This window comes from Cupressus sempervirens, chromosome 11 (genome assembly GCF_028749045.1).
Source record: "Cupressus sempervirens isolate cs-2001-9-10 chromosome 11, ASM2874904v1, whole genome shotgun sequence".
NCBI lineage: Eukaryota > Viridiplantae > Streptophyta > Pinopsida > Cupressales > Cupressaceae > Cupressus > Cupressus sempervirens.
The window spans coordinates 339,734,265-339,747,569 of NC_143128.1; the positions used below are offsets into that span (position 1 = coordinate 339,734,265).

The 13,305-nt window shown below is 33.1% G+C and overlaps 1 protein-coding gene across 1 annotated transcript; it reads left to right on the plus strand.

Moving 5' to 3' along the window:
• Positions 1-1,821: 1,821 nt before the first annotated feature.
• LOC149529476 (lipase-like PAD4) lies at positions 1,822-9,141 on the plus strand. The gene is made up of 4 exons (XM_089809607.1): positions 1,822-2,035; positions 2,366-2,696; positions 6,683-7,387; positions 8,009-9,141. Exons 1-4 carry the CDS (start codon positions 2,004-2,006, stop codon positions 8,840-8,842), a joined length of 1,902 nt encoding a protein of 633 aa, XP_089665733.1. The 5' UTR covers positions 1,822-2,003; the 3' UTR covers positions 8,843-9,141.
• Positions 9,142-13,305: the final 4,164 nt, after the last annotated feature.

Sequence of the window (13,305 nt, forward strand, 5' to 3'; positions counted from 1 at the left end):
AAGAGCACTGAAAATTTTCTAAAATTTTAAAGTTGTTAGATTTTTATTTTAAGCAGTTAGATTTTTATATTGTGTAGGAATTTATTTTATTTTCCTTCAAAAATTTTGATTTTTTTCATTGCCCTAACCAAAGAAAAATAAAATTAATTTTTTAAAAATGAATGTTAATAATCTAACTATAAAGTGTGTGTTAATAGAAATTAATACTTCATTTTGATTGGTTGATCAGTTTAATAAAATAAAAGTTTTGGAATCAAAGATTCCATAAGTTACATGTCATAGGTAGGAACTAATAATAACAAGTGCTACGTAGTGACATGTACTTGCCTTATAATTTAATTGTATTTGCATTAAGTTTATAGAATATAAATTGTTATGTTTTTATATTTTGAATAAATTTAATTTAGTCTAATTTAAAAATTATTTTACTATAGAAAATTTTGTGAAAAGTGAAAAATAATTCATAATTAATAAACAAATAGAATAGTTGAAAAAATTATATTACTTTTAATGTAGGTAACTCCTTTTTATATGAATATATATAATGAAATCAATATAAAAATTAACATATCTTGATATTAAATTTTTTTTTTAATGGACTTCCACTCCCTTCTTCTCAAAAAAAGTCCAACATAAAACAAATTTATTAATTATAAATAAAATATTCAATATTTTAATATTAAAATAATCTACATGTACCTAAAGCTAAGTAACTTTATTTTATTGCATTTTACTTGCCACATTTTAGTGTCAAAGAATATAGACATATTTAAATAGTAATTTAATCTTGCTAGTGTATATTTATCGGACGCAGCTATCCTCCCACAAATATGTACTGTTGACCAATTTTCAAAAGATCAAAAACATTTGATTTTTTTATAGAAAATAGATCTTCATGATTTGCATAGTTTGTAGTTGGAAACAAAAACAAATTCAGAAGAAAATCACTAAGTTTTCGTGAATTTAAAAAAGAGTTTGACTTTGTTTTGTCTTTGGTACTTTTTGTTGCTGGAGATCAACCTATACCATATTTATCTATATACATCTTAATGAAATACTCTAGAATAAAGGTAGTTTATTTTTATAACTTTTGTTATATTTATTTTTAAAAACTCAAGCTTTTCTTTCATATTTTATCTATGCGCCTTTATATATATGTGTGTGTGTGTGTTTATTTCCCTTCTTAAAGAATATTTTAGTATAAGTGTTCTATAACTATCTTTATATTAGGAATTTCGCCAAAAAGATTGTAATACGAGAACTTCTAAAAAAAAGGCTTATGTAAACAAAATCAATTCAATCAATCATACAATTTGTATAAAAAATAAAACTTATAAATGAGTTTTAAAACTATAGAAATATCTGAATTATTTAAAAATAATTACTTTTATTGATCTATAGATGATAAACTAATGCAATACTTATGCAAAGTGATTATAATAGTACTAGTCTACCACACTTAGAATAAGAATAAGAATAAGAATACGAATACCTATAGTAGTATGTTAAATATTTTTTCAAATCCCAAAAAAAACACATCTTGCCCTTGGTCTTGCCAAGTCTTTCTTATATTGACTTCTTTGGTTATATTACCTACATGCATGTTTCAAACGAATACAAGTCGTGCACCGCGTTATTGCTGACAATGAGTACGACGTTCGCACCTTCTCTCCTTTTACCTCTTTACGCGGGAATCAGACTCTTCTTTGCTCCCGAATTGTCCTTTTGATCCTGTTTCTCCTAAACCCCTGTTCCTTGTTTACATCTACTACATTTCAAACCCATTTATCTTATAAAAGCCCCCTGACAATTGAAATGACCAAAGCACATTTTGGAAGAGATTTTGTATTTTTGAAGCAGAGGTCTTTTACAATTTGATATTTTTGATAGTGAGAGTATAGCGTAGGCTCATAGAGATTAAAAATCATCTAAAAACAGATTGTCTTATATCTTGTCTGATATCTTAGATTATAAACATTTTATTTCATTCCAAACACAAAAGCATGGATGAATTGTTGCAGCCTACATGTCCACAGTAAGTATGAGTTTGTTGATTATCATTTTGAGTTGCAATTTTATCATAGTTGTTTAGTATCACATAATTTGCTTCTGTTAGTTAGAAAGGAGCCAATATACCTAAGAAAGGAATTGGTTCCTAATGCTTGTTAAACATTAGCATGATGCAATTTTTGGTTGAATGTTCAGAAGAACTGAAAAAATCTGCAACTTCCTCTGAACAATTTAAGTGGGTTTAACCGGAAAGCATTGATTCCTTTGGAATGCCAGCTTTAGTTTTGGAATTCGTAGGAAAGAAGTTATTCTTGAAATACCCAGTGGATACTCATTGTTAGAATGTTTGTTATAGGTTCTCTGTTGGTCAAGAGCAGGCAAACTTTCTTTCTTCTTGTGAAATCCTTGAACGAGCTCTGGAGGAGACAAGTAATGTTTCTGTGAACAATGCCAACGCTTATTTCCGTCGGAATGAGTACAAAGGTGTAGAATTTGTGGCATTCCCATCATTTTACACAGGAGATATCAGCGTCCTGGATAGCCCATTTGGAGAATGTGATATCAAGAATGAGAACAACAAATTCTCTGACCGTCTCAAGGGTGATAATGATCAACCTGCCCTTGTCCACAAAGGAATTCTCAAAATATTCCTCCATATTCTACAAAATTCAGATTTGGAAAACCAGGTACGAACTTTTCTCTTCATTGCATTCTAAATTCTAGATCTCGTAATCAGATGCACTTTTTTCTATCCAATGCAAAATTTTATCAGTGCTGATGTTTTGGATAATGCTAATTAGCATTTAGTTTAGTTATTGGATAGATGATAGATTCTAAGTTTGAATAGATCTTTGAAATATTTTTAGTTTTTGTAATTCGTAGGGAGTGAAATAGAGTAGTGGATTGCTTGGTCAAATGAACATCTGAGCTAATGCAGGGTTGGAGTGTTGCAGACAAGAGATATTTCTCTTAGAATATATCTTATATGTTAGGGCGATTAGTTGTGTAAGATAGGAACCTGTAATTGTTGAAATTTTGTCATTCTTGCTTTGTAGCTTTCTTTTGTGTTTAATAAAGTTTTATCCTTCTAATGAAAATAGAACTTTATATTTTTTAAATCTATGTCTTCTGTATTGAATTTTTCATAGATCAGTCAGAACTTAATCTTAGATCTTTCATTTGTCATTAAATTCTTCACCTTCCGAGTTATTGACCCTTTTATGATTAACCCATTTTAGAATAAGTGGTCTATTTTCAACACCTCAGAATAAGTCAATGTATAGAATGCTCAAGGTTCCTAATCTGCCGTGGCTTTGATGTAATGTTGATTTTTTCTTAATCCAACTATATTTAAATTTCAGATCTTTTGAAATGCTCTACCAGTAAATTGACGATCTCTTAGAACCAACGCATCTTTAATTCAAATATCTTATTTCAAATATTGTCCCTTAAAACCTCTTATCCTTTAAAATGTTTTGCCCATTTATAACATGCTCTACTTGACTATGGTATTATTTATTGTATCCTCTTAATCTAAGATTCCCAGTTTATGTTAAATGACCTAAAGATCTATGCTAGATTTTGTTTAGGCTAACCCTTAACCCTTTCGAACTAATCTGTAAATAGACAATTCGCTAGAAATATTGACCTTGAGCTGGAGCTTTCTGTAGTCAACCATTCAAGATTTAAATTACTTCCCGGTACATATGACCAAGGCTTGAAACCTGCCCGATCAAGGGATCTACCAATACAACACTAGGTGTAGGTTGTGCAAGTGTAAATTACATATGACCAAGGCTTGAAACCTGCCCGATCAAGGGATCTACCAATACAACATTAGGTGTAGGTTGTTGAGTCTAGAAATTGATAAAATTTCATGGATTAACTAGGAAAAGACCTGTCATTTCTTATCAGGGTGTTCTACAACTAAATTATCAGTAATTTTTGTGATTGGTCCATTTTTTATTCAGGAATGTGATGCGGAGTAAACTAGATCTTTCCAATCTTCTTTGACCAACTTGTCAAATGCACAAAATGTTTTATTATTGCACAATGTTCCTTAATGCCACCAATGCCTCCAATGGCCCAAACCATGCACCCAACCTACCCAATGACCCACAAAGGCTTTAAGGGATTCTATTAATCCAATCTAACCAAAGGAATCAACTTCCAAAGTTTCAAGTGCCTATCTCCTAGGCTAACCCAAAATGCTGTCCCAATATGGTAACCAATTAGGCCTCCAATAACTGTTTTCCCCGCTTTTCTCAGAACTTTCCGAAACGACTTAAGAAAAATTACATATTTGAGTACCCGTTTGGACATACTTCAACATACTAAAGGCTCAACATATGTTTTTTTGGACCAATTTGTCATACTGACCAACTGTGACTGTTTTTAGGCATGAATTATCCCACTTTTACAAAGAAACCCTATCAAAACTTATCCCCTGACTTTGGCTCTTTCAAAAGAGCTGCAATATGACCCCAATTAGAGCAAAATGCAATCAATTTGACTCTACTGGCTTCCACATACAAAAGCCACAAATTTCCCTCCAAAAACCCTCAAAAACTAGAGCCTCCTCAATGTACGCTTTTCAGACCCAATCACAACCAAACAAGAGTGGTTTCGCCATCCCTCCAACATATGCTAATGGATTTAACCACAAAAAGATGTCCTTGTTAAGGTAGATTTCCCACTGCAATAACCTACCCTTCAATTTGGTGATCCTTCTACCGAACACTCATGGTGATCACCAAAGTTTCAAGCATTTCTCTGCGATTCTGGGTCAGCCACATGTTATATCATGATCATTCCATGAGAAACGGGTCCCTACATTCATGAAATGATCATTACCCCTTAAAAGAACTCAAAACTATCAATGAAATGTAAATTCTTTAAACTCTGTCAGCAGCAGTTTAAGAAAAACAATGCCAATGCTACCTTAGATGATTCACAGGGATTAAAAGGTGTCTGATCCTTATGTCCAAACCATCCAAATGCCAATTTCAATCGATATACTTATTCAATCATGCTATCTACAAAGGAAATTGCAGAAGTAGTTGTTTATTCAATAACAGTCCATACAAATGATATTGCCACCGTAGTACTCTGCTTCCCCATACCTTGACTAGGTTATATAGGATGCATCTCAACTGATTCAACCGATCCAAGTCAGTTTCAAATGGTTTTAAGTCCATTTAAACCCTTGAAACTAGTTTCCCTCATTCAAAAATTTGAATTTTAAACTCTTATCTAATTGTTTTCTATGTATTCTAACCTATCAACTTTGGATCTTATTTCTCCAAGTATCCACTTAACTCATCGAGGACCTACTCTTACCCACTTTGGGCACTATTGGACCTAATTACAATTATTGGGTCCTAAGGTCCTTATCAGAACCTTTAGGACTTTTAATCATTACATTAAATTCATCATCGCAAATAGCCATTATTGGCTTTAAAACATCATAGTTCAACCTAGGGGTTCTTCCGTGGTCTTCCTTATGCCCTGTATTCACTTTGGTCCTGGTTCCTCGATTAGGTGCTCCTGCACCAGAATGACTCGTCTTCCAAACTTCAACTTTATCTATATTATTGGTGTTCAGGGCTCCTAACTTGCCTGAATGTGCTGATCTGAACTTTGATAAGTTCAGTCATCAGGAAACAAGGGTAGTCTCAGGTGCGGGAGATGGTATTAGTACTGGTATAGCTAATTTGGAAAAAAATATGTAGATGGAATATTTGGAGATGCTGTTTTTTTAATATTAACTTAATATTTTTATAAAAAATATTATAATATAGAATTTTGAAAACAAGAATAATAAACAGCAAAGACAGTTTTTCTTTATAAACGAACTATTGAGTTGAACATATATCCTCCCATTTACTACTCAAAATGCCCTATTACTGAAGTACCGATCCTTCTATTACCGATTCATCTTTGATTCAGCTGTAGCTTATCTTCCAACACTCCCCTTTGGTCCACATTGTAGGTGCTCAGGGCTCCTATCTTGATCTGAATCTGCTGATTTGAACTCTGATACCCTTTTAAACTTTCATGGATCAGATAGAAATTGAACGTAAGACCTCCTATTTGCTGTTTTAGATGCTCTGCTACTGAGCTACTGACCCCTCTATAACTGGTCCATCCTCAATTCAAGATGACTTATCTTCTTACAAAAAAGTAAACAGAGCATTGGAAACGTACACTGAACTTCACAATATTCTGTGTAGTCTTATGGCCATCTATGTTAATTTATGCCATTACCTATGCCTGTTAATTCTCAACATCTATTATGCTAAATCAATCTTGTGATATTGCTATCAGGATTTAACTGTGTAGTTTTTGAATCAAACTCATTGACCCATGTTTCATGAGTAGTGATTCGACATGGATCCATCTCTCATGAGAATAAATGGAACACTTAGCACTCGTTGGATCTAAGTGATGCTCACAGAGGTGAAGCATCGGGACTTCCCAGGAGGTCACCCATCCCAGTAATACTCCAGCTAAATTAATCTTTACAATTGTTAAGTTTTCAAAACATAACAAATCATTTAAAATGTACTGGTTTAAAGTTCCTGCTACCTAAGAATCAACTTTATTTGATTCAATAGATTTCCAAAGTTCTGTGATCCAAATTTAAAGCTCTTTAATTTGTTTCTTTTGTCAGATGGTGAATTTGTCGAAACAGAAAAAGGAACAACCCATTATATTTGTGGGTCAGTCTATAGGACGTGCAGTTGCAACCCTGGCTACAATCTGCTTTCTAGATAGGAGGCTGAGAAACATCTATCCATTATGCATTACTTTTGGCTCTCCTTTGGTGGGAAATGCTGCTCTTCGAGAATCAATTGGTTACCAAGATTGGTCTGCAAGATTTTGTCATATTGTTTCAAAGCATGATGTTGTTCCTCGCATGCTGCTTGCCCCATTTGAATCAATTGGACTGCATTTGATTTCAATTTTTCCTCAGAGAGGTAGTACAGTGGGCAATGATTCTGATCCTGTACAAGATTGCAGTAAACTTCTTGAAAATGTCAAGCGCCTTGGAGATTCTAGCCCATATAAACCCTTTGGTATTTATATGTTCTGGTCATCCAAGGAAGCATCTTGTATTGAAGACAGTCAAGCTGTCTTGGAGATGCTGATTTTAACTTTGCAAAGTATAGAACAAAATGCTATTGCCAATGCATTGATTTCAGAGCACACAAGTTATGGTAATAAGTTGAAAAATATTATTGAAAGTGGATACACAAAAAGAACTTCACACATCTTCTCAGAACCCTCCATGGAGACAGGAATGGCACTGCAATCAGAATCCTCCGTTGAGATGGGAATAGCACTGCAATTAGAAGCCATGGGATTTCAGACTTTGGTAATCGCTCTTTGTGTTTTTTAAATTTTTCGCTCTCATAACTCTTATATTCAAATCATATCTACAATATTTAGATTTTACTTAATATTTATTGAAGTATTTATTTTTTCGGGCTTCCTGATCCTCACGTTTCGTCAGATATTAACCTAGTCCAGGTATGTTCTTGCACTGTCTCAATCTTTTACAACTTTGAAAAGGCATTCCCTAAACTGGCTCTAATTAAAAGGCGAATTCCACGTACATGCCCTAGGGAAGTTATTGGATCCTCTTTAGACCAGGGATTCCAGGGGAGGGGAGCTAAGAAGAAATGATAGGGGATTGATTTCAAATTGATTAAAACATGATATTAATACATATAGATTTAGAATTTTGATTGGATACATTTTTTAATCTGAGAGTGTGATCTTGTATCCGTTTTCCGAGCTGTGTCCATTTGAGGTATAGGGGTTGTGAACTGTGATACTGTATGCACCCAATTTGAAATTTTGAAAATTCAAGGAAAATTATGTTTTTCTTCAAAAATATTGATTTTAGCTTCTTTAGAAGCTGTGTTTAATTATTTTTTCTCAATGTGCTTCACTGTATTTAGAAATTGAAACTGACGATTTTACTGTTAAACAGACTAAATCCGCATTTGATACCCTGAAAAAAGCTGCAGATGTGAAAAACAAGCATGACATGGACATTGAGGACCTAAACTCAAAGTTGAGCAAGAACCAAAGTAGAATGGCAGAGCTGGAATGGTACATTAAAAAAATCCATGAAGGCGACAACCGTGGTTCCTACGATGTTTTCAAAGTCCTGGGCGAATTCGAAGATTTTGATGCCAATCAGAAAAGGTTGGTTCTAAAGTATTTCTGGGATGAAATCGTTGATATGGTGAAGAATCATGAATTGCCCAGTGACTTCCGATTCCAAAACAAATGGATCAATGCTGGCACTGCATACAGAAGACTTGTTGAGCCTCTGGACATTGCAGATTTCTATCATCTGCACAGCAACAGAGGAAGCTATCTCTCAGTTGAGAACAGGCCCTTACGTCATAGGGTTTTGGAGAAATGGCTGTATGATAAAAACCAAACTCGTATTGAAAGCGGTAAAGCGGGAAAGAAGCCCCGCACAAAGTTTGCATCTTTAACTGAGGACTCTTGTTTTTGGGCTCGAGTAGAAGAAGCTGCTAAAGACTTGACGAATCTCCAGCAAGAACAGGAGCAACACAAAACTATCAATGCCCATCTCAAGAAAACCCTCAAAGATTTCGATGCTTATGTCTCGAAGATGATCGAGGAGAAAAGTATTTCCAAGGAGGTTTTCTTTGAAGAGAGCGGCTTCATGACATGGTGGAAAAAATACAGTGAGTTTCAACTGCAATACTCAGAAGAGTGGAAATCAAGCTCGCCTTTGCTGAAATCCATGGAAATAGAGAAACTGGGGGTTCAGAGGATAGGTTTTTGAAAAAGTTTTGTAGTTTATTAGTAGTTTATTTCCATGGCATTTCCCCTGCTGGCAAAGTCGTATTCCTTTTCAATTGGATTCGGAAGACAGGTTTCTGGGTTAATTTTATAATTTGTTTGTTACAAGTTTTTCACTCTGCTTGAGAAGTAGGATTTCTTTTTAATTGGGAGTTCATAAGGTTTTATACTTTGTTAGAAGTTGTTTATGTGTGTGGACTTTTTTCCCTGTTTGGAAAATTGTATTATTCATCAATGGTTTGTAATATTCTGAGTTCCATTCAAAGCTATAGATTTTTTAAAGCTTGTTTATCATAAATTTTCTATTATATTATTAGCGTATTTCTTTTAGATTTCAATAAGTTTGTAATATTTTAAAAAATGAGATCCAAATTTTACTCAATATTTATGGAGTCTATTGAGAAATTTTAGCTTTGTTTATTCCATCATATTATTAGTGTAATTCTTTTAATTTGAATAAATTTCTTTTGTATGGAATAATGAGATCTTAATTCTATCTAATATTTATGTAGTTCATTGAGAATTTTTAGCTTTAATTTTTCTATGTATTATTGAGGTATTTTTTTTCAATTTCAATGAATTTGTACTATTAGAAATAATGAGACCCTCATTCAAATCATTGTTTATGGAGATCTTTTAAGGCCTTTCATCTTTGATTTTCCTATCATATTATTAGGGTTTTGCAAAGTATTCGTAAAGATTTATCTTAATTTGTTTTGGAAGATCATGATATTTATGATAATATTCTTATGGTGCCTAAATTAGAAAAATAAGTAGTTACTATGAAATCTTAACCAACTATGATGGGCTTTATTATTCATCTTAGCTTCTTTTAAGATAGAGAATAATGATAAGTTTAGGGTCTCTTTGGTTGTAATGAGACATGAATTGTTATTTGTAATTCAATTTCTAATCCGTTGTTTGAGTGTGCAAAATTGGAATTGGAAGTGGCAAAAAATAGAATTCGGTATCCCCATTTACCCTTAAATCTAGGATTTGGTATTCCATCTAGATAGGTAGAAATCCGCCAATTCTCATTTTAATTCTAATTTGTCAAAAACGTAAATTACATGAAAATGTTTTGAGATCTGTCTGTCCTATTTTGTTGTCATTTTATTAACAAATTTACTAGTGTTTCTCGCCATTGAGTTTTGCATATGTTATGCATTTCATGGATCAACATTTTTTCTTCTAGAAGGTGGCTTTGTTGATGTTATCAAAGGCAAATCGCTTGAGTACGTCTTGCATATCCACTGAGCTTTCACTTTCACTATCTCCCGCTTTGTGAATAAGCAGAAGCAGTCAATGGACAACTTCTCTGTTGACGGTGTGCGCAACGATGCTACCATTAGAGCAAGACTTGGTTTGTAGATTGAGACGTTACGAGGTTGAGAGACCAATAAAAGATGCTAAAGGTATTTGCAAGTAGACATTCACATTCAATGTTGCTAAAGAATATTATAACCAATCGTGTTTGATCTGATGCAAAATGGTTGTCTGGAGCTGAATCTCAATCTGGTGAAAGAGACAATATCAAACAAAGCCCCAAGTTGGAAGTCACAGATGTGGCTTGATGGCATTGACACATTATGGCTAAAGACATTGAAATGATAACTTGAAATAGTTCTAAAGATTTGTGGACCATTTGGTAAATGTATTTAAATATTTGAGGAAGATGGTATTATGATATTGTCTGGATAAAGGGATTGGTTAAAAAATATGATACTGCACAGGTCGTAGATAAAAAGAATATGATACATTACAACCAAATAATGAAAAGAACATTACTCGTGGAAATAATGATGAGCAACAGGGAATAAAATGTATACTGATTTGAGCACTGCTTTAATTTTTTTTTAACACTTCCCATTATTCAAAATGTTAGAAATCGAAAGGAGAATCAATGAAAAGTACGCAAAATCGTAGTTCGAAGTTAATTTGGTGGTGTTGAACTTGTAGCTGCTCCATGTTTGTCGGTTTTGTACAGTCGCCATTTTTCCATTGGGCCTCTAAAACTTTATGATGTTGGAGGGGGCCTTTCTCAACAACTCTGTGAATTAGGCTAGCGAATTAGACAAAAACATAGCTATCAATTGCAACTCATATTTTTCTGCACAACTGATCTCCGGCAATGTTGATTAAGTCAAAACCCTTTGTTTAATATGGTAGTCTTTTTTATTTTCATTTCAGATTTGGGGTTTGTAAAATGTAAAATATTCTTATTTCAATAATATTCTTATTTTAGAAATGTGCAATCAAATGGAGGAAATGTCTTTCGACATTACAAATTCTTGATGAACCAAACAGTCTCAAATCAAATTCCCAAAACTATACTTTGGATTCCAAGTTCCAAAATCCAAAATCTAGGATTCTGAATGTTAATTCTGTAATCATATTCCAACAACCAAATGGGCCCTTAGTTTCCATGTTGAACAAGTCAGATTAGAAGTTATTATGCAATACTGATTTATTGTGTTTTACACATTGTAAGGAATCTTCGTGAGCGACATTGAGAAATGTGCTAAGTTGGATAACGTCTTTTCAAGGACTCCATGTTCCTTACTTATCTCTAAATTGGTGTTTGAGAAGTAGATTGAGTATGAGGATTTGTAAGTAAACAAATACTTTGAATTGTTGATAATTTTCCAAGTTTATTACTAGTAAAAATACGAGTGTAACGCAAGCATCTTGCAATATTCTTGTAGATTTGATAAACATTGTGAAGGTTTTGAAATGCGAGAGATTTCTTTGCAAGGGAACTTTTCTCTCATACATTATGTCATTTTAAGTGATATTAAAGCATGACCACTTTTAGTACTAGTTGTTGGTTATAGGACATTTTGAACTAACCATTATTTGAGTAGGAGCTTGCTTTGAGACTAGGGTCTCTCAACCTTAGAATCCTTACATGTTGATTATTTAATTATTTTTATGCACACTCATTAGAAGTCCTAAAATACAGATTTGACCAGTCTCATAGGTTTTGGTATTAGGACTATGATAGTTCCCTCTTTTTTGGACCATAGGAATGAGGTATAACAACCCCTATAAAATATAGTGTATTGGGTCAATTTTTTCACGTAATCAGTGATGCTAGTGGAACATGTCCTCTACTACCACATGGGCTTGGGGGAGACTGGACCTTGTGACCTAATGCATCATGACAAAAAGCTCTCACCAATCGAGCCAAGCCCTCAACCACTATGATTGTTTCTTTAAATTACTATAATGATGATTAGTTCATTGGAAGTGTCAAGGACATGCCATTAATAAAGTTTTTGAGACTTCTAGATGTTTCTCAAGCATTTCAATATATCATAATGGACTAAAAAGGAGGGTCCGGTTATATTTTACCTAGAAAATTGTATTCTTATCAGTTGCTTTGGAGAATCCACAACAAAAAATTATGGAAGATTTTGAGACAAATATAGTGTATTGGGTAAACTTTTTAACGTAATCAGTGATGCCAGTGCAACATGTCCTCTTCTACCAAGTGGGCTTGGGGGAGAGTGAACCTTGTGACCTAATGCATCATGACAAAAAGCTCTCACCAATCGAGCCAAGCCCTCAACCACTATGATTATTTCTTTAAATTACTATAATGATTATTAGTTCATTGGAAGTGTCAAGGACATGTCATTAACAAAGTTTTTGAGACTTCTAGATGTTTCTCAAGCATTTCAATATATCATAATGGACTAAAAAGGAGGGTCCAGTTATATTTTACCTAGAAAATTATATTCTTATTAGTTCCTTTGAAGAATCCAAAACAAAAAAATAATAATGGAAGATTTTGAGACAAATCTATCAAGTCAATTTTTAAGTGAAAAAAATATTTTGAAAAAGAAGCTTTGTTCCTTGAAGATGGCAGATGGATTGACTACAAATCACCTAGAAACACTCATAATGTTAGTAGATTAACATAGTTATGTGAGCGTAAAGATGGATTAAGAAGAGATGTATCAAGTTTTGTTGTGTGCATTGCTATACTCATAATATAACTTAGTCATGAACATTGAATTGACCTTAATAACACAACTTTAATACTAATTGTTGGTTAGAAGAATGCAATAGAAATACACAAATTACTAATTAGAAAAATACGATGCTAGAATAAGAGAATATGTTTGTCTACACAATAAAGTCATTTATTTTTCCAATAGATGAATTACATCTTTCTCGCACATTAAACTTGCTTTTTCTTGATGTACCTTTTTATTAATCTTCTTAATTGAAATAAATTAATTACACTTCATCCTACTGATTGATATTTCATTCTATAATTAGCTCATACATTGTAATACCTTCTTGCATGGAAAATAGGGTGATCTCTTTCAAAGTCCACAATATGTTATGTCTTTGATAGGGAAAGTTCCTTGCTTTTTCAAAATAGAATAGAAAAAAAATTCAAAGTGGTAGGTCTCTTTTTTTTCTTATAGCTGCAAT